We start from the raw sequence: 21,185 nt of genomic DNA on the forward strand, positions 1-21,185 counted from the left end.
CGGACAGTTCAGTGTCAGGACAGGAGACCAGCTCACCCCATCCTGTCCCTCCACAGCTGGCCCACCCCCCCTGTGACCCGCCGCCCCCGTCCAGCAATCAAATAAACAGCGAGGCACCTCAGGCGTCCACAGCAGACGGCTCTCAGCCTGAAGATGTGAAGCGCCAGACAGCTGCAGAGGACACGCATGGATCCAGGGACGACAAGTTGATGATGCCACACACAGATGGAAGTGGACATGTGGAGGGTGAGACGCTGAAGGGATCAGAGGAGAGAGAGAGTGTGTGTTCAGAGGAAAAGAGTGTGTACTTGGGGGACCACGGGGCAGCAGGTGGGGTCGTCAGAGCCACAGAGGAAACAGTGGTCAGACTCCAGGAGGAGGAGCTGGGTCAGAGTGTTGATCCTGACTTTAATCCTCTGGATGAGCAGAACATACAAAGTTCACAACTGCCAGCTCAAACTCCTGAACTGGATCCCGTCAGTCAGAGCCCCAGCTCTTTACAGCTTGACCTCAACCTCAAAGCGCTCCACAAGGAGGAGGTTGTTTTGCCTCTGTCTGGAGGACAGATGGAGCAGGATAAGCTGTCCCTGCAGAGCGAGGCTGTCCCTGTGAGTATCTGCAGCGGCCACAGTGAGGAGGGAGACGTCAGTTACAGTGGAACAGAGACGACTCTCACCGAGGTGTCCTCAGTCTCCACTGTCTCAGCTGTGTCATCTCTGCCTATTGAACTGACTGCTTTCTCCTGCCACACTGATCCGACACCTCTCTCAGACTTAACAACCACATCTCACCAGTGTGACTCCATCACATCCGACAAATTAGACGTCAATTCAAACGATCCAACTTTTGAATTGAGCAGCATTAAGCCTCCCAGTGAAGGAGCTCCTTTCACTGAGTCTGAGCACAGTGAGGACAGGTTTGATGACAGTTCTGCTGTGAGAACTGAAGGTGCCGTGATGACAGACGAGCCTTTTCAGGACGGCCTCATGAGTGGAGATGACAGACAGGCTGTCACACAACCAGAAATCTGTCAGAGCAGCGGGCACGTTGAGAGAGGCGACGTTACAGATGTTTTACCTGAAACAGCCCAAAACGCCTCTCACCTAGAGACGAGTGATGACAAAAGTCACCTGTTGTCAGGCCACTGTGGAGACTTTATGGCTGCCAATACGAGCATCACTGCTGCTGAAAGTGGGCTTTCTGATACTACTTCCTCGTCTCCGTGCACAACACCTGAGGAAGGTGAGCACAGTTTCTCTCCACAGACTGAAGCTGAATGCAGAGAAACCCAACTGAAGGTAGATCCGCCAGAGGAAGTATTTATTCATGCATATGAGGAAGGAGAAGAGACAACAGCTGCACAGGGGACTCTGATTGATCCGCCAATCAAGTGTGAATCTGCAGATACAGTAGAAGAGCACCCACACACTCCTCAAACAGCCTCTGAACCCCAACAACTATTCACCCCCCAGTGTCTCCTCTGACTGTGAGGAGCCTGAAGTCGACATCAGCCTGCACCACGACACTGCTGACTGTGTGCCTCCACCTGGAGACTCATCACATGGAATTAACTCAGAGGAGATGAATGAGATGAAGATCCACATGTTAGAGGAGGGAAATGTGTGCCCCACCGGCCCAAAGTGTCCCGGCCGAGTCATACGTGGTCTCTAATGACTTCAGCTGTGCCGATGACAAACCCTGTGATTTGGAACAGGAGGAGGACGACCCTGTGATCCCTGTGGACCCGGTCAAATCGACGTTTACGCCTCAACTCCGTCATACGAGATTCACTTCCTGGGTCAGGAGCCGTCGCCCACCGCTGAGGAGGGAGAGAGAGAAGGAGGGATGAGGGAGATGGTGTCTGAGCTGCTGGGAGAGGACGTGGACTCCGTCTGCCACCTCTACCCCCACCCCTGGATCAAGCTGGGTCTGGAGGGGCCCTGCAGTGGGTGGGCCCAGGGTGCGTGTGACACCGAGCCCAGCCAGGAAGACAGCAAAACGAGCAGCGACGTGGAGCAGATCCCAGCCTTGGTCTCCGAGCTGCAGCCCTCCATGGCTCTGCTGGGAGCTTATCCCTACAGCACGGTGATGCCTCAGGGACCCTGTGTGTGGGACTGGCACACAGACTGCTCTCAGTCTGTAAGTGTTCACTTCACATGTGAGGCAGTTGGGTTCTTCACATGTGAGGCAGTTGGGTTCAGTGAAAGCATTCAGTTAATTAAAAAAAGTATTTTTTATGTGATTCTGTCAGGGAAAGAAAGACTTGGCTGGTCAGACTGAGCAGGTCAGCACTAAACATCCACTCCTGGATCTGAAGCAGGCAGAGTTTTTAATTCTATCTTTACAAAGATGTTACATAACGAGTGGTCATTGTTCACACAGACATCCTTGATACACAGTCGCAGTCAGTAAGAACGAGATAGAAAAGGAAAAGAACTAGCAGTAATGTGCGTACATAGACTTCCTGTAAGAGAGCCTTGAGATATCAGAGTTAAGTTTGCTCAGAGGTGAATCAGCTAGAATGTGATTTATATCTGAGAGAACATCTGTAGTAAGATGTTTTCTTCTGCATTACTGTTTTAACATTGACCATTTAGTTCTGTGGATTTTATTCATACACATTTGAGCGTTAGAATATATAGATTAAATGAAAAAACCTAAACACACAAGCTATTTATAATATTGATATTAAAAAAAAAAAACTGCCACTCATGTTTTGCACCCTTTCTGAACTGCGCACATTGTGTCTTTGTTGCAGGGACCTGCTGCTGCCCCCAGCCTTAACCCTGATGCTGAAGCATGGACCAATCCCAACTTTAACCTGGACGTCCCCGGCACCGCAGGATACTTTGAGGCTCCGCAGCCATGGCTGCAGTTCCCCAACGATCTGACCAATCAGGAAGGTAGGCTGGGTGACTGCATGAATGTTATCGTCTGAATGCACGTCATGGTTATGGCCTGGTGGTGAGATGCTGTGGGCTTGATTTTTAGGATATGAAGCAGAATTCCAGCTAGAGAACGTGGGCGTGGTGGAGGCTGTGGTGGAAGCTGATCCCAGCACGTTGGAGTACCAGACGCTGCCTGCAGAAGCTCCGGTAGTTAATGGAGAGCTCATAGACCCACCTGTCCCAGGTATCAGCTCACTTTAGTTGTTTATTTACAGTTTAGATTAACTTTATGTTTCACCACCAATCAAATTGGGTAATGACTTCCTGTAATTCCAGATGAGGCCACAGAAGAGCTGAGGACCGTTCTGGAGTCCTGCCTGACCAGGTAACAACTCACAGCTCACCATTCCTCTTAACGGAAGTCATACCAAAAATATTTAGTATTATAGCTGAGGATATGAAATAAAAACATGCTGAGTCAGCATAAAAACAAAGTACAAGATGTACCAATGCTCTGAAAAAACAGGGATTGGTTCTGTGTTTTGTGCCCCCAACACTGTAATAATAATAATAATAATAATAATAATAATAATAATAACAACAAGCCTTTTTTTTTCAAATTTCCTTTCGCCTGTCAGGGAAATGAATACAATTCTTTGTTTTGTTGGAATGTGGTCCAACATGTGCGTCATGTCATAACCTCGGGTAACCTCTCCAAACATTCCTCAGTAGAGACTCTTCTCTCCTCTGTCCCTCCACAGGGAGCACCTTGGCAACGACCTGTACCTCAACTCTCAGATGGACAGCGATCAGTACGTTTCCATCGCAACTCTGGCCAGCCTCGACAAGATCAAGAGTCTCAGCACGGACCTGGACCTCATCTCAGACATCCTGAAATGTCAGTGTCTATTTCTGCGTCTGCGTGTCTGATTGATTGATTTGACTTTACCAGCAGCATAATGTTGGTCATCTCATTCTCTGAGTAGTTTCTGCTATTAGTTTTTAATTGTTTGTTAGATTTCCATTCCATCACTAATCAATGTAATATCTCTTTACAGACATTTATACGATCAGACCGTTTTCTGCTCTGATCTTTTTCTGATACATTCCAAACGTTAAAGAACTGAAGAAAGATTTTAAAGTGAGAGTGATACAGGTGGATTATTGTTGTCCTGAGACATTCTCTTCTCTCATTGGCTGACAGCCCTGCCACTCGTCCAGTTGTCTCCGTGTGGACAGAAGGTTCGACCTCAGCAGAGTCGATGTGTCGTCATCCTACGTGAGATCCCCAACACCACACCCCGAGAGGCAAGAACCACAACTCCTCCTCTCCTTTTTTCCTCTCCTCTCATCTCATTGTTTCCTCTCCTTTTTTTCTCTCCTCTCTCCTTTTTTCCTCTCCTCTCTCCTTGTTTCCTCTCCTCTCTCCTTTTTTTCCTCTCTTCTCTCCTTTTTCCCTCTCCTCTCCTCTCCTCTCCTCTCCTCTCCTCTCCTCTCCTTGTTTCCTCTCCTCTATTCTCCTTGTTTCCTCTCCTTATTTCCTCTCCTATCTCATTGTTTCCTCTTCTCTTCTCTTCTCTTCTCTTCTCTTCTCTTCTCTTCTCTTCTCTTCTCTTCTCTTCTCTTCTCTTCTCTTCTCTTCTCTTCTCTCTTCTCTTCTCTTCTCTTCTCTTCTCTTCTCTTCTCTTCTCTTCTCTTCTCTCCTCTCCTCTCCTTGTTTCCTCTCCTCTGTTTGTATGTGTCTGACATTGCTGTTACCCTGCAGGAGGTGGAGGCTCTTTTTGATGCCGAGAACCTGCCAAAGTTCCTGAGCTGTGAGTTTGTGAGCAACGATAACTGGTTCGTCACTTTCAATTCGGAAGCCGACGCACAACAGGTGAAATACAATCAAACATGCTTTGCTCTCATCACGTCTGATTACTGAAGTAATCCTTTTGATGCTGGTAGTTTAGACATTTTGATCAGAATAGATAGTAGTGTAACATGTATGACTGGAAAACAAAAGGCTTCAGAGAATCACGTTGCTGTCTCTGCGCCTCAACAGGCCTACAAGTACCTGAGAGAAGAGGTCCGTGAGTTTAAGGGAAAGCCGATCATGGTGAGGATAAAGGCCAAAACCATGGCGGTTACTTCCTTTGCTCCAAAAAATGGCTACAGACCCGCTCAGCTGGATCAGTTCAGCTCCTTCTTCCCCCCAAACACCTACCAGCAGCCCTGCCCCACCCAGCAGCTCTACGACTTCTCCAGCGAGGCGTGGGCCTCTGCTGCTGCTGCAGGGTACCCAGAGTGTGCCGAGGTCAGTCCAAGTTGTAGTATTTATAATTGCATCAACATCAGACGTGTGTTATCTTGTCATGAGCAGGTGGATTTAGCTGTTATTGTTTTCTTCAGCAGCATCAAACACTGATGAACGACTTCATGAACGGATTCGCCAACTTCAAACCTCACAACCCTCACAGGCAGAGGTAGCTACTCTTCAAATCACTAAATGTTATAAGAAAGAAACCCAGTTATCAGCTGTGAAAGTATTTATATTGTTATTATTAATTATTCTCCAGGAGAGGCTCAAGGTGGTCAAACTCTGGAGAGCGCTGGCAGTCCGGTCAGAACGGTTCCTCCAACCCGTCTGAGGCGTCTCCAGTGGACCGGCCCTCCTCTCCCATGAAGCCGGGGCGAGGGCGGTCGCGGGGCAATGCGCGCCGTCAGGGCCGAGGAGGACGGACAGAGCCGACGCCCACTTCTGATCGGGGAAGGTAACTCCACAGCTCGTCTTGTCATATGACTTCTACAGCTGATATAGTTCACATGCTGAGCTACCTGGACAGTTTGCTTTAAGGTCGTTTTTGGAACTTCCACCTTTGCTTAATTTTTCAGCCCCAGAGGTTTCTGCTTGTTTCACATTTCTATTAACGAACCAAGGAGGAATATTAAAGATTAATTTAACACTGTACACACTGACATATTACTAAAATAGAAAGGTGTAAACATGAAGTGAGGTGGATGATAGCTCACTGATCTGAGAGTTTTTACTGTGTCATCCTGAGTCATCAGTGCTACATGAACACACAGGGAAATTAACTTCTAACTGCTGACAGCAGGTCAGGCAGCTCTTTAATTTATGTTTGTCGTGTTAACTGTCTGTGGCCGAGGGGTTAGAGAATCTGGCTTGTAACTGGAGGGTTGCCGGTTTAAATCCCAGGACTGACAGGTGGAGCTGCTTCTTGCATGGTGTGTTCACTGAGTTTCCCTGCTGTGGGACTAATAAGGGAATATCTTCATCTTATTTTAATATTAACCTTTAAGAAACAAGTGCACCATGCTGCGTGTCATCATGATGAAGGTAGAAACTGGATGAGGAATGTCGTTTTTATGTAATGCTGTAAAACAGAAATCTATCTTAAAATATGAACCTGAGGTCTGCACTGAAAGGTTCAACAGACAGCTTTCACAGCAGCCCAAACAGTCAAATACGCCACTCAATGTGGGAGCACTTGCAGATGAAAAAATCTAACTGCTCTTAAAAGGAGGTAAATTCACCTCAGCAGCATCAGAGGACAGGATCAACAGCGTTCAGCCGGAAAATAAGCAAATGAAAATGTCCTCACACAAACAGAAAACAGTCGAGCCAACAAATCATCAAACTGCAAACACAATAAAATGAAAATGACGGTAAAAGTGACAGCTGGTAAATTTTGGGGTTTATGCCTGAATTATACTTAATCATCAAGACGTTGCCATAGTTACAGCCAAGGCTGCTGCCATGTAGGGAGTCATTTATAGCCCAAGAGTTTCTGCTGTTAATGACACTGAAGGTTTGCTCTGAGAAACAGCAGCTGGACATGATAATAATCCTTTAAATGTGCACACATGTAGCCCCATGTTCCCACACAGACACTCTACAGTACAGGACGCTTTAATTAATGAGACATCTCTGTCTGCTGTGTGTTTCTGAAGGAGAGGAAACTTCAACCAGAGGAGGAGAGAGAACGGCAGGTCTGCGGGACACAATCGTGTAAGTAACCTGTGAGTGATTGAGTGTTGGTAAAGATCGTTAGGCACTGTACTGACCGTGTGTGTGTGTGTGTGTGTGTAGAATGCACAAAGTCATTCGCCTGCCCGTCAGCCGACTCCTCCTCCTGAGCTCGGCCTGACCAGCTTCCCTCCTCTTCCTCCTGCAAACACTGCCATGGCAACGGCACCTGCAGCTAAAACCAATGTCAAGGTGACCAAGTCTCTCTCACACACACACACACACACACACACACACACACACACACACACAGAAACTGATCATCTGAGTGTCATGCTCAATAAGGTAACAGAGTCTTTTCTTATACATAAGGCGACTCTACAGGCAAAAACATCATTTTTTCATCCTGCAATTTTGAGGCTTTGTTGAGGCTGTTTTCGTCCCATAACATGTCACTTTCAGAATAGTGGCAAAATCAAACATCTAAAACAAACATTGCGGTGTATATTTTACTATATTTTGTAGATTTCTCCTAAATTCACTTAAAGTTATCATTCTATTGCAGCGTGTAACACTGTAAACGCTCCCACTCTCCTGCACAATATTACATGTTTTACATGCTCCATATTGTTGTTGCTTCAGCTGCATTCACCTGCACCAAACTGACCAGTTTTACTCCTAACTATATTCTGAATGTTTTCACAATCATTCATAACCTGATTTATAGAACATTTTGTTCCTAAAAGTTTTCTTGTGGCTTTTGACAGTATTTTCTGATTAATGAAATCATAAAAGCAGATATCCCAATGTCCTTCTGTAATAAACTTTGAATTGATATATATCCACAAAATAGAATAATAACTTTGAAATTTGCTTAATCCAACGTTCAGATTTACGTCTTGAATATATATGCAAATGAGTGCATATTTAATGAGTTCACACAGTTTCAGAAAACTTGTAATGCAAAAAAAAATGTCTTGTCTTGTCTTAATGTAAATAACAAACCGTGGAGGTTGGTCATAGTGATATCTATAAGTAAACCGATGATCCTGTATGTTTCTGTAGTGTCTCCTATTTAACACCTTAACATTGTTCTCTGTCAGGCTCCAGTGAAACACAGCAGCCCGTGTGCTTCTGTGCCAGCAGTGTCAGAAGAGCCTGAGCCAGTCTTAGAGCAGTAAGTATCCCAGAGAGTGATTCACCTCTGCACCAGCTCTTCATCATCTCAAAATACCTTGTATGTATCTGGGTGTAGCATACTTTAAATTAGTACTTTTATCAGTTTACTGGAAAGCAGCAGCATGCACAGCTGGGTGATTCTCATGAAGCCAGTCTAAGTTCTGTCTGTGAAGATTATAAGGACATACTTTATTAAACTAAATATATTTCACTTTTATATGAATTAGCAATATAGCCATAATGAGGCACAATTCATTGTTTTGTGTTAAAATAATATTTTCTATATTTTTAAACATATTTTTGATTCACAAATCCATTACCGTAATGCATCCAGATAAAAATGTCATGGTTCCCCCACACGTATATACAATAAATATTTAATAAACTTACTAAAAATAAATATACATTTGTTTAAAAATATATAATTTAACAGAATATAATCAAACATAATGTTTTTAACAATGTATAAAGAACCAAATCTGAATGAAAGTTCATGAGAAAAATGGTTAAATGTTACGGTAATGATAGAATTGTTTGAATTAAAATATGTGTATATTTTAATAAAATACATTTTGGTGATACCAGCTACCCTTGAGCATATTTAAGTGCTTTCCAAAGAAAAAAGAGGAAAAAACCCTTTTCGTTGTTTTTTATTTATATTTACAAATGTGTTACGGTAATGAATTTAACTCAGTGTCCCTAAAATGTCAGAAAATACCTTAAAATTTTCTAATGGATTATCAATTCATATTAAACAGTGACTTTAGAGTGTATATGTTATAAAGGGTCAAAGAATCGGTGCACCGTAGACTCTGACACTCCCAGAATAATAGCCTTCATATTTATTGTGGGCAGAAAATGATCATGAAGCCATCCACGGCTTCTGGCTGAAACTTGTCGGAGTATTGTTCCTTTGACTTTCATCAGTTTTGCAGTTGTCATGGCAGCTGGTCAGAGCTGTGCAGTGATGGAGTTTGTTTTTTCGTCTCTGTAGGAATCTGAAGGAGTGTGCAGAGTCGAGCACCGAGGCCAAACCAGCTCCGCTTCAGGAACCAGGCACAGTAAGACGTCTTTGTGCTCTTTGTGTTATCTCTTTAAAATATCATGTTGTAGTTCACTGTATGTTCCAGTTTGTGCTGCAATATTGACCATTAACTCCTTGAGATTTAACTCATTCATTAATAATCAAAGGTTTAATGTCCAATCTCTCCAAAACAGCCCAGTTCCTCTCAAGATGCTTCCATCATTTTAATTACCAATATTATAGTCAGATTTCTATGACACTTTTTGGTGCACTCAAAGATGTTTTACGGCCAAAAACTACACATAAATCTTAGATGAGATATTTTCAGTGTTGGTCAACTTATTTCAGTGCATTTTAATTCCATTATTACAGACCTCTGATGCTGTATAAGGTTCACACAGTCATGGAAAAAATGATTAGACCACCCTTGTTTTCTTCAGTTTCTTGTTCATTTTAATGCCTGGTACAACTAAAGGTACATTTGTTTCGACAAATATAATGATAACAACAACAATGGCTCATAAGAGTTTGATTTAAGAGCTGATATCTAGACATTTTCCATGGTTTTCTTGATTATGTTGATTATATTATATTTTGATTATTATAAAAAAACATGTTAAATGTCTAGATATCAGCTTTTAAATTAAACTCTTATCAGCTATTTGTGTTGTTATTATTATATTTGTCAAAACAAATGTACCTTTAGTTGTACCAGGCATTAAAATGAACAAGAAATTGAAGAAAACAAGGGTGGTCTAATAATTTTTTCCATGACTGTATGTTTGAGTAGCACTGATCAAGACTCTTGATGAGCACGAACAATCGTGAAAATCAGAAATGATGCCAGTTTTATCCACTAAACTCTACATGCAGAGCCAAAGTTGACAATAAAAAGATAACTAGGTAAATCTTCTAAAAGCCTTTTCTGAGCCCAGGATGTTGATGCAGGATAGAGAGGAAAGTTAAATACTTGAGAAGATCTTTATATGCTGATATTGCATAATTAGATCAGTCTGCAGGTGCATCTCAATGAATTAGAATATCATAGAAAGTTTATTTATGTCAGTAATTCAATTCAAAAAGTGGAAATAACACATTAAATAGATCCATTACACACAGAATGAAACATTTCATGTCTTAATTAATTTAATTTATTCTAATTATAATGATGATGGCTTACATTTAATGAATACCTAAAATTCACTGTCTCCAAAAAAATTAATATTACAAAAGAACAATTTTAAAAAGTAGTTTCATATGGAAATGTTGGCCTCTGAAAAGTATGTCCATCTATATGGCTCAATACTTGGTTGGGGCTATTTGACTTTTCCATCATATTCTGATGCATTGAGATGCTCCTAATAATAATAAAGCCATTAAAGTGCAGCAGTGTGAAGCAGTGAGAGCCTCTGACCTCACCCTGTGCTCTGATTGGCCAGGAGTCCAAGAGGCCGAGCTACGCCGAGATCTGCCAGAGAGCGTCGCCCAGCGAGCCGGCGCCGCCCGCTGACCCGGCGCCGCCCGCTGACCCCGCCCCTTCAGAGGCCGAGCTCGTCCCCACCTTCCCGGGCCAGGTGTCAGAGCCCGCTCTGTCGCCACGGTGATCACAGCGAGCGGTGTCTCACGGGTTTCATATAAGCTGAAAATGTGTTATTGTTCTGTCTTTTTAAACCAACCAGCTGCATGTGTGCTAAGAGTAATAATCTGTGTGTACAGAGTGAAGCATTAATCACCAAAGCCTTCAAATCAACTAAATTGACGTCTTGATCTGATAAGTGACAGCGAGCATCAGCTGGCTGGGTCGGGACGGGACGGGCCAGTAGGCTCTGGGCTCGCCCACCGCTCAGGATGTTTAGGTTCACTTTTCAGTTTTTAGAGCGAAAGCTGTAAAGAATCTGTAAATGCTGATCTGCAAATTTTAGTTTTTATTTCTTGGTTTGTAGTTGCGATGAGTTAATTGAGAGCCGTGTTTTGATTTCGTCTTGTTTTGCTGACGGCTCGTCTTTCCCTGCTGTTTGTGTGTGTTTGGTGTTTTCTCACTGTACAGGACGTTCTGCCATGATTGTTTTTCCATACATCTGTGTTATTCTTTAGTCTGCAGGGCCGCTGTGGGCACACATGATGCTTTTTCTCTAAATATTAGCACTAGAACGGCCAGTTTGTTTCCATGTTGAGACGTGGGCGGGTTGTCGATGCCTGTGATGGAACGAGGAGGATCGGACCTCACCATTCATTTAATCTTCCAGGAAATCAAATTTAATTTGGAAGTTTCTTCCCCCTGAAGGGCACTGAGTATCAAAACCTTTTCTCTGCATGACTTTTTTTAATTTCATTTTAGAATTTAATTTATGTCGTACTTTTATTTATGTTATAGGAGTGCTCTTGTGGGTTAAAGCCAGTCAGTGCCCCTCTGTGTTTGGGACACGGGTTAAAAAGGAAACAAGCTTCTGTCTGCGTGTGGTACTTCCTCACTGTTCCAGCACTAACAACTTGAACTGTATTTGAGAACTTGAATTTGATTGTACTGAATCCAATGCTCTTTTGTTTAAAAATATACAATTTTAAATGTAAAACAGTTGTCGTGGAGAAAGAGCAGGCGTGTTTGTGGCACATGTTATTTTGTCTGTACAGATGTACATATTACTGAACAAATATTAAAGTGCCTTTGAAGTTAAAATGTGTTTATATATCAGCTTGATTAATCAGCTTTTCTCCACCAGACTTCTGCTGATTTTCATCCACTTTTACATTCAAACAAAAAACATTTTTTTTATTTTTTAATTCAACCTTTAAAGTCTCTGCTGCAGTATCAGCCCTGCCTGTGTGTGGTTCTGTGTGATGGCCAGCAGGTGGCAGATGAGTCCCATTAGAACAGTTCATTATGTGGCCCAGCACTTGTTTACAATGAGGATGATTTGATTCCTGGAAGGCTATAGGCCTAATGAATGTGATGAATAATACTAATGAAATGCACTGTATTAGACGGACAAATTGATGCTCACTTATGTGTCTCTGCCACGTTAGCCTTGTCCAATCATACAGGACTTAATTAAAGGCTGCTTGACCTTTGATATTAATCACATTATTCTGTTGGGGCTTAGTTTCTACATGCAGATGTCCAATAGAAAATGACCACATTTAAAGGCAGCAGCCAGAGCAATGGAGAAGACAGGCAATCTGTGAAATAGAAGAAGGTCACTGTCCAAATGTTGCTTAATTAAATACAACTGTGCAGAAAGAAAAACACAAGATTAATCTGCTGTTTTCAAACAGGCCTATCCTTCCTCCAAATAAAAATAGGTCACAAACTCACTCAGCTTTCTGTCTGTTTTAACTTACTGTGTTTCTTCTGGCAGGAAGTTGGGCAAATTAAGTCAGGAAGATCACAGAGGAAACAAGATTTGTGACCATTTTTTATGACCCAGACATTAAATCAGAAGGTACAGGAGAGGTTTGGTCCTGAAAAAATAAGATGAAAACAAATTGACATTGAAGTGCTTTTAAATAATCCTAATTCAATAGTTTTTATTTATTAATATGTATTTATTTCACTAACATTGTATCATTATCTGACCTTATTATTACCAACATTTTAATTTTTCTGTCATTTAAATGTTCTCAAAACTTAAAAAAAAGTTTATTAAAATAGAATTTAGCATTCAATTTTTTTTCCAAATGGTAATTTATCAAATATTAAAATATTCAATTATTTTGACATTTTATTTTTTATTTTCGACCCTTATTTTTCCTAATTTAAAATAGAAACCAACAATCAACAAATATAGCTCATAAGGGTTTAATTTAAGAGCTGATATCTAGACATTTTCCATGGTTTTCTTGATAATAACCAGAATATAGCTGATAAAGATATCAGCTCTTAAATTAAACTCTTATGAGCTATTTTTGTTGTTATCATTATATTTGTCCAAACAAATGTACCTTTAGTTGTACCAGGCATTAAAATGAATAATAAAATGAAGAAAACAAGGGTGGTCTAATCATTTTTCCATGACTGTACGACATGCTCTGGATTTATTTATTTATTCGATTTTTTTTTTTTTAATCTATAGTGCTTAAAAAATGTATTCGACCACCATCTTTCAAAAGCTTGTTTAAAACTAAAATGTTATTGTTATTTATTTGACAAGTAATGAACTGAATTCACCTTTTTAGGATTTATTTATTTATTCGATTTTTTTTTTTTTTTAAATCCACAGTCATGGAAAAAAATGATTAGACCACCCTTGTTTTCTTCCATTTCTTGTTCATTTTAATGCCTGGTACAACTAAAGGTACATTTGTTTGGACAAATATAATGATAACAACAAAAATAGCAAAAATAGATTCATTTAAGAGCTGATATCTAGACATTTTCTATGGTTTTCTTCATAATAACCATAATCATTATGAAAACAAGGGTGGCCCAATAATTTTTTCCATGACTGTATGTGAAAAACAGGTCTGTGTCTCAGGTGAAATCTCCCCGTCACTGTGAGCGGTAGGTCGGTAGGTGTGGTGGGCTGGTCGCGCGCCCCCTGCCGGTGATGACGCGCACCGCCTCCTCCCTCCGAACAGTCACGTGACACCAGCGGCAAGAAGCTGCAAACGGCTCTGACTGACTGAGGGGCTGCGCGAGCCTCATCATCATCATCATCATCATCACTACCGCCGCAACGGTTAGAGAGCCGAGCGACCGACGGACCGAGCACCGGGGTCTCCACCGATTCACCGCGGAGCAGGGCGCCATGGCGGGCCGCCGCTAACGACCAGACCCGCATTTATCCTCTTTGTTCTCCCTCGACGCCTCGCAGTTGTTTCCGCGCCTCCGCCGACTCGAGGAGGGGCCGCCGCGCGAGGAGAAGCTCTCTCTTTCCGAGCAGCCAGGAGGAGGAGGAGGAGGAGGAGGAGGAGGCGGCGGCAGTTCAACCCGGGGAGGTGTTTTCTAGCCGAATGGCGGACCGTGAGGCGTCGCCGATCCCGTTGGAGATCCGAGCCCGGCTGGCGGAGCTGGAGCTGGAGCTGTCAGAGGGTGAGACGGTTGTTAAAACGGGGCGAAAAATAGCCTCATTCTCTTTTCCCCCCACCTCCTCCTGCTCCTCCTGCTGCTCCTCTTTCCTTTCCCCACCTCCTCCTCTTGCTCCTGCTCCTCTATCCTTCCCCCCCCCCCTCCTCCTGCTCCTCCTGCTCCTCTTTCCTTTCCTCCCGTTATCTCATCACCACCACCATCACCTCCATCCACACCGGGAGCCTACCTACTAACGGAATCTAACCGTTCATTCCTGCGGCCCCCTCCTCCTCCTCCTCCTCCTCCACCTCCTCCTCCTCGGTCCCCCTCCCGCTCCTCCCATCCAGATGTTTGTGAGCCAGAGACCGGCCTGCCCAGCTCTGTGTAGCCGGGAGAGGATGAGGGCAGAGCGGGAACACAGTGCGGGGTTCTGCTCTTTGTCTCCGCTGGTTAGAAACCCCGACCGGCCCGTCGGCCCGCTCGGGGTCTGAACCCGCTGTTTGACCTTGAGATGTTGACACAACAGCCTACCTGTGTGTGTGCATGTGTGTGTAAACGTGTGTGTGTGTGTGCATGTGTGTGTGTGTGGGTTAATAATAGCATTGCGATGCAACGCTGCGTGACAGAGCAGCACAGAGGGGCACTGTGGCTTTTGATGCCCGCGATCTGAGCCTCCTGCCTCTGTGTTTTTGGGCCTGCAGAGCAGCTGAGGATGAGGAGGATGCTTGGGAATATTTTTCACCCTCCCTCCTCTCCTCTCCTCTTTTCCTCTCCTCTCCCCTCCCCATCCTCACCCCTCTTCCTCTCCTCTCTTTCCACACACAGATACAAACACTCTCTTTCTATGGGCCATTGAATCTCAATCACAGCAATCCCACCCCGCTGTTATTTCTATATAACCCATGTCGGATAGGAACATGGCATTTCTGCCTTATATAATGGGGGGATGGCATATTTTATTCATACAGTCTCGGGAAGGCCTACATTGTGAGCGAGGAAGCCTAGATACATGCTGGATGTGAGCCACCCTGTTGCCTCAAAATGTCCATTTATCGTGGATTCATGTGTGCTATACGAGGAGCTTTGTGTGGTTGTGATTCGTCGCAGCGAACGCGGGTTAATTATGTTGCTTTGCTGTGCAGCAAAAATAAGATACTGCCGGCTTGAAGGTGATGTACATTGGGCTTTACTCGTCTGTCACTTGTGTCAGGGCTGCAGTGAAAGCTGCCTCACCTGCAGTGATGTGCAGCTGAAAATACAGTCTCAGGATCTCCAGGATGACGGAGAATAGAAGCAGTTTTTGGGGGCTTAATTCTGGGGCAAATGGTGAATAATTTAGCATGAAAAGGGGTCAAATTTATACGTAGAGACATTGAGGAATCTGCAGCTTTAATCCCCCAGAAAAACATCAGTACTCGTCTTTGAAATCCGCCGAAACCTCGATACATCAAACTGTCCCTTTTCCTTCTGATCAGCCTCATCATTTATAAAAGCCTTTATTTTCTCTCACTGCAGTGACACACACACACACACACACACACACACACACACGCTGAGGTAAAACTGTGGCAGCTGCAGGCCTATTGGAGCTCCTAATCCAGCCGAGAGTGTTTATCAGAGCAGAACCTGCTGCTGGCAGATGTTATTAATGATGGAAACGGCGGGAGGAAGTGGAAACGTCACGCCCGAACGTCAGACAGTGTGCAACACTCCAAACATTCAGGTGTGTGTGTGTGTGTGTGTGTGTGCGTGTGTTTGTGTAGGACTGGCAGGGTTATTGGTGGATCACAGCAGGATGAAACCTGACAGGCGTCCTGACAGTGTGATGGACGTGTTAGTGTGTGTGTGTGTGTGTGTGTGTGTGTGTGTGTGTGTGTGTGTGTGTGTGTGTGTGTGTGTGTGTGTGTGTCTGTCACTGCTGGTGCTCATCGAAAACAGAAGGTGTGTTTGAATGTGTCTGCTATTGGTTTGTGTGTGTGGTCATTTCAAAATAAGAGCGTGGTATGCAGTAGGTGATATATCTTCTCGGAGAGGCTTAACATTTTAAGGGAAAGAAAAACGCTTACATTTGATCGTCTCATCTCTTAAATGTCAAATGTTGAAACGTTCCCAGAGCTCAATTTGATGCCTTTAGATTGAAAACCACTCCAAAAACACAAACGTGATACATTAAGAGCTGAGACAATTAGTCAATTAATTGATTAGTAGATTGACAGATGATAGTTTTATTCATCAGTTAATCGTTTTCAAGTCATTTTTTAAGCAAAAATACAAAAAAATCAGCCATCCCAGCTTCTCAAATGCTTGTTGCATGTGCAATTGCACTTGTTTTAACTGATATTTCTTTCATATCCGTTCTGAACAAGCTGCAAGAAATAAGACATACTGAACTCCATGCTAATATTTTACATAGTAAATACAAATTAGCAACATACACCCATGATTTAACATTACAATACCTGAAGAGTTAAGTTAAATAAAAAGAAGTAAGAGTACACAGCAAATTTGCACATTTTGAGAATCGAGGAAGAGAAAGTTGGCACTTTTGCTCAATAAATCATCACTTTCTTGCCCCATTTATGATTCTCTTCAATTAGAAAACATCTTGAAAACATGCAAAGTATAGATCAAGATGTTGGCATTCATTTTAGGAAAATCTGATACAAAAAAATATTTGAGAAAAGCACCAGATTCACACATCTGAAAAGGATTTTAGAGGCTGAAAGCAGAGAACGTTTGTTGTTTTTGATAAATGACTTGTGATTAATCGTTTCATCGCTCGTACAATCAATACATAAGAGGAAACCTCCCACGGTCCAACAGAAACAGAGCTTCTCCAACCAAACGACTTCTGACAGTGAAGTAAAACAAGTATTCTCAAAGATTAACAAAGTTTTCAATCCTCTGCTTTCAGATCGGCTCTGTTTGAGGACACTGAGCCGTCTCTGTTATTGAAATGCAGAGTAATGAACCTCAGGCAACAATTTCCTGTCAGATTTGATGGGCTGAAACTTTTTATTCTTCGTCTTTGAGGAGACGAGCCGGCACTCCACCTGTTTATTAGATAAAGTCAGCAATCAGCCGAGCTCTGGCAGATAAGCCTCTCTCCCGCTCCCTCGCTTAGTGTCGCCTAAATCACATCATCTCCGCCGTATTACTGTGACCTCTAGGCATTAAGGCGCTGTTCTCCAGCGTTTCCGAGCATTTAGCTGCCGCTCTTATGCAGAATGACTTGCAGATGGGACAAACGAAGCTGTTGATGCACTTGTTGGAGGAAATTCTGGCAGTTTTTGGCCTTTTTTTTAACTGTCCTGGTGGTTCTGGACAGGGCAGAGAGAAACTCAGTGCTCAGATGTCCAGTAGACCTCAAAGTCACCACTGAAGTCTTGATGATGAAGCTGTGAGGCCCTGGTGTGTTTAATGTCCTGGGGAATGTTTTCTGCTCTACCAAGGAGGTCATGTTGAAGGCTTGTGTTGTTTGTTTGTCAGCAGCAGTACTGAAAAAATATTGGCCTAATTATTATGAAACTTGGTGGGAGGGTTTTGGGACATCACGATACCTGAAATTTAGTCGCTACCAATGCTAGAGAAATTCCAAGATTCTCAATACCATATTTGATACCATGGTAATAAAAAAACCCCCCAAAACCCAATGTCCAGATTCATAGAACTGTAGTTACAACAGTAACTCTCGTTCTCTTTCAATCTGTCTGATTATCATCCTGTCTTCGGTGTTCAGGAGGAATTCATAGAACCCTAGTTACAGCCACTGACTCTATACAATATGGTTAATATTATCACAGTCATGTAACCCATTGGTTTTGATGCCTTGAGTTCATCATTTTGGTTGTCGCCATATTGGTTTTCTGCAACCAGTGCATGCACAGAATGAATCGTGAGGGAATGATGCTATGAGCTAATGCTAGTTGCTTATTCTTGTGTTGTTTCTTGACTTTTTCCTGAAAAGCTGACTCCACAGAGTGTCTTTTAGTCCAACTGAAAACTGAACAAGACGTTTTGTAAGTGACCAAAATGTTACCGTTAACGTTGATGAAATAAAGAAGAAAACAAACAGTGGGCTTCGGTAGCAGACCTGCCAACCATACGGTGGCCACGCCCTAAATCATCCCCTGCTTTATCGTCTATTTTCTCTAAATGGGACCATTATTTACAAATTAAACATCATGCTGTATTGAAGAATACTTCAAACTAACGATTGAGATCAAAAACTCTTTAGGAAAATGTTTACTTCTCACTAGATTTATTACCTCAGTAGAGTCATTTTCTCATTGACTTTCATACAGTAAGACTTGCCAGTAGAGATGCCCCCTGCTGGCAATCAGAGAGAATGCAAGTTTAAGTCACTTTTCAGGCTCGGAGGTTGCTGCTTGGTTACATCAGTGACATCTCTTTCTCTCCTCTCCTGTTCTTCTCCTTTTTTTCACCCAGTGCAGTGTTAAAAAATGAGAAGCGTCACATTTTCAGACTTTAAGCACTGACTTGGTATCAAAGTGTTGGTTCTGATGATATCTCTGGAATGGTGTAGCAGGGGCCAAGGGAAATTTTGGTGCAGATCAGAATCACGGAAAACAAGCTATTTTTCACTTTTGCTATCATTGCGAAATAGGTCATTTGTGCTGAATTCATGTGTTGGAATAATTGGAATAAATGAGTTTCCATTTGGGGAAATTCAACAAGTCAACAAAGCCATAAAATGCAGCACATTTTTGTAGCTTCTGCAGTGTTTCCACATTACAACTTAAAACTCATGGACACACTGGAGCGGGAAGAAAGACTTCCCAACTTGGGGAATAAGAGCTTCTTAGGAGCACCTGAACGCACCGTTGGCCTCAGCAGAGGTCTCTGCTCTTCCGGATCTGGTTTGTGAATTGTTTTGCCAAAAACAAGCTGAAGCATTGTGTGTGTGTGTGTGTGTGTGTGTGAGTGAGTGAGGTGTCTCTGACCAGGAGACACAAAGAGAAAGCGGTTTGGAAGGAGGGAATGTCCTCACATGCATATTTAATCAACAAAGTGCTGCTCAGGTGTGAAACTGCCTGCACTCTTTTATCCTCTGCTAAATATTTCACGTCGTTTCAAGGCTTCTTGTTTTGCTCTGCGCTGAATATTTATTAAGAGTCGCTGAAAGTGATTGCAGCGCTTCACCTCCAAAGTTTTGCATATTTGGGAAAATGCAGTAATGCAGGTTTTTCTATATTTTCGCCATGAACGATGCAGCGCTGCTGTTTCTGTTTGTGCAAACGTACAACAACATCTGTGGCCCGAAGCGGAGCGTTTCAGGTCAGCGTAGCCTTGTTTTTCTCTATCTGCAATGCCTCACACACTGCAAAAATAATCACCATCTTCACTTCATGAATAATCTGATTAATTATTCTGTGTTGTGTAGTTTAGTTGATTACGCTCAGTGAATGAAACAATTATAAAGCTGCTGTGGAATGAAGCCGCAGCCAGCGAGTTTCCTTTTGGATGAGCTGCTGTTTTTTCAGTAATATTACCTGGAATCTGGATAATGTCCACAGTGGAGTCAATAGGGATCTGTTTCAGTGGCACTCTGCTGCTTTTATAAGCAGTTTAGAGCTCAGCGGATCCGAGGATTTATTTTATATATCTAAGTAGATGTTTAAAATTCAGCATCTGACCCGGCCTTAAGGTGACTACATCACAGATTTTAGTCTGGAAAATAAAACTCCAACAATCACTCCATCACCAGGAATGAATAAATTTGATGTTAATATAATTGTTTTAGTCATGTATCAGTCAAAGAATGGTTAAACATACTAATTATCTTCTTTTTATCCTTGTGAAGTGAACTTTTTTTGGTTTTGTTCTGTTTGTCAAACAAGAAAAAAAATCTGAAGACTGGACTGGAACTTGTGTGAGAGCTTTTTTCACTTTAATTTCTGACATTTTATTGATGATTAATCAAATCAAAAACACTAGAAGGGAACTGTGAGAGTGACAAAGCCATTCCCTATCTCTGTTTCTTTGTAAAAGTAAAAAATAATTAGTGAATCTGTCCTGTGATTTAGATTTTTTTTTGGCCCATGTAGCAACCGCCCATCAACACAGCCTCCTTGATGGAGGTAATAATGGCTGTTACTGTTGGTATATTTGTACTTAACTGTCACTGTATGATGATTGATTGACTTTACATGACCAAAGTTCATAAATGTGAGTTCCACCCATAAACTTTTAAGTTTTCCAGTTTGGGAGAGTGTTTGTTCGGTGTAATACAGAAGCTTTTTTAATGAAACTAGTTCACCAAAGTTGTCGGCAGTCAAACTGTCCCCTCAGTCCCCAACAAGAGACCTGAGTCCGTCTCTGACACTTGAACCGACCTGTGACTTCTGTTTACCATTACACTCCTAATAGAAATAATCATAACAAGTTTTGAGGAGTTTTTAGATGATTAATAAAACGGGTTTATGGAACCCCAAATCAAGCACTTTTCTGGTGCTTTATGAAGCTGGTTTTCCTTTTGGTCAGTCTGGTCTGAAGTCTCTTGATACTAATGCTCCAGTTTGAGTACTTATACCTCCATCAACATTTGTTTGTACTAAACTTAGAATGTAATTTAACAAAAGAAGTTGTCAGATTTATTTGAAATTCATTCGAAAACAACCAGCAGTACATGAACGCCTCATTTTTTCTCTCTTTTCATACAAAATAAATATTTCAAACGGTGTAATGGTCACTGCCAAAAGCAATAAGTCCGCAGCTCGGGGTCAAAAGTTTCTGAAAACGACAAACGTGGTGTCAGTTGAAGAGGTTTAATTTAGTAATGTTCCTCTGGAGGCAAAAGCTGAGGCAAGCAGACTTCACAGTGTGTGAAGCCATTAAGCAGGCCAACACCACAACATGAGGACACATCATGTTTTTACTGAGATTTTGTCAAAAAGTGAAGCCATTTTTAAACTTTCACATTGTGTCCTGTGGTTGTATTCATCTGTGTCTGTAAGCTTTCAGAAACATGCAGCACAGTACTGACAGAAGGCTCCATTCATCCATACATATGGATATTTAAACGTGTGTTGGAGCATTTGTTTGTTTCTAGAGACAGAAGTCGTGTTTCCAACAACAAATTGCACATTTTGAAGATTT

General features: G+C 42.4%; 2 protein-coding genes across 4 annotated transcripts in view; both read left to right on the forward strand.

Moving 5' to 3' along the window:
• The first annotated feature begins 1,845 nt into the window (after window positions 1-1,845).
• On the forward strand, window positions 1,846-11,738 carry LOC131962302 (la-related protein 4B-like). 3 transcript variants are annotated; one of them, XM_059327283.1, is made up of 16 exons: window positions 1,846-2,139; window positions 2,252-2,320; window positions 2,759-2,903; window positions 2,992-3,132; window positions 3,225-3,273; window positions 3,650-3,786; window positions 4,093-4,196; window positions 4,654-4,764; window positions 4,933-5,184; window positions 5,280-5,353; window positions 5,447-5,641; window positions 6,843-6,900; window positions 6,982-7,110; window positions 7,962-8,035; window positions 9,032-9,098; window positions 10,501-11,738. In XM_059327283.1, exons 1-16 carry the CDS (start codon window positions 1,846-1,848, stop codon window positions 10,663-10,665), a joined length of 2,064 nt encoding a protein of 687 aa, XP_059183266.1. In that variant the 3' UTR covers window positions 10,666-11,738. The 3 variants fall into 3 exon arrangements, with proteins under 3 accessions (XP_059183266.1, XP_059183267.1, XP_059183268.1); XM_059327284.1 differs by having other exon boundaries at window positions 5,283-5,353; XM_059327285.1 differs by lacking the exon at window positions 2,252-2,320.
• Window positions 11,739-13,786: 2,048 nt separating this feature from the next.
• LOC131961727 (disco-interacting protein 2 homolog C-like) overlaps window positions 13,787-21,185 on the forward strand; it is a 76,629-nt gene continuing 69,230 nt past the window's right edge. The window contains exon 1 of the mRNA XM_059326581.1: window positions 13,787-14,090. Within this exon, the coding sequence (XP_059182564.1) occupies window positions 14,012-14,090 (79 nt within the window). The 5' untranslated portion in view covers window positions 13,787-14,011. The remainder of the gene's footprint in view (window positions 14,091-21,185) is intronic.

Source organism: Centropristis striata, chromosome 23, assembly GCF_030273125.1.
Source record: "Centropristis striata isolate RG_2023a ecotype Rhode Island chromosome 23, C.striata_1.0, whole genome shotgun sequence".
Taxonomy (NCBI): domain Eukaryota; kingdom Metazoa; phylum Chordata; class Actinopteri; order Perciformes; family Serranidae; genus Centropristis; species Centropristis striata.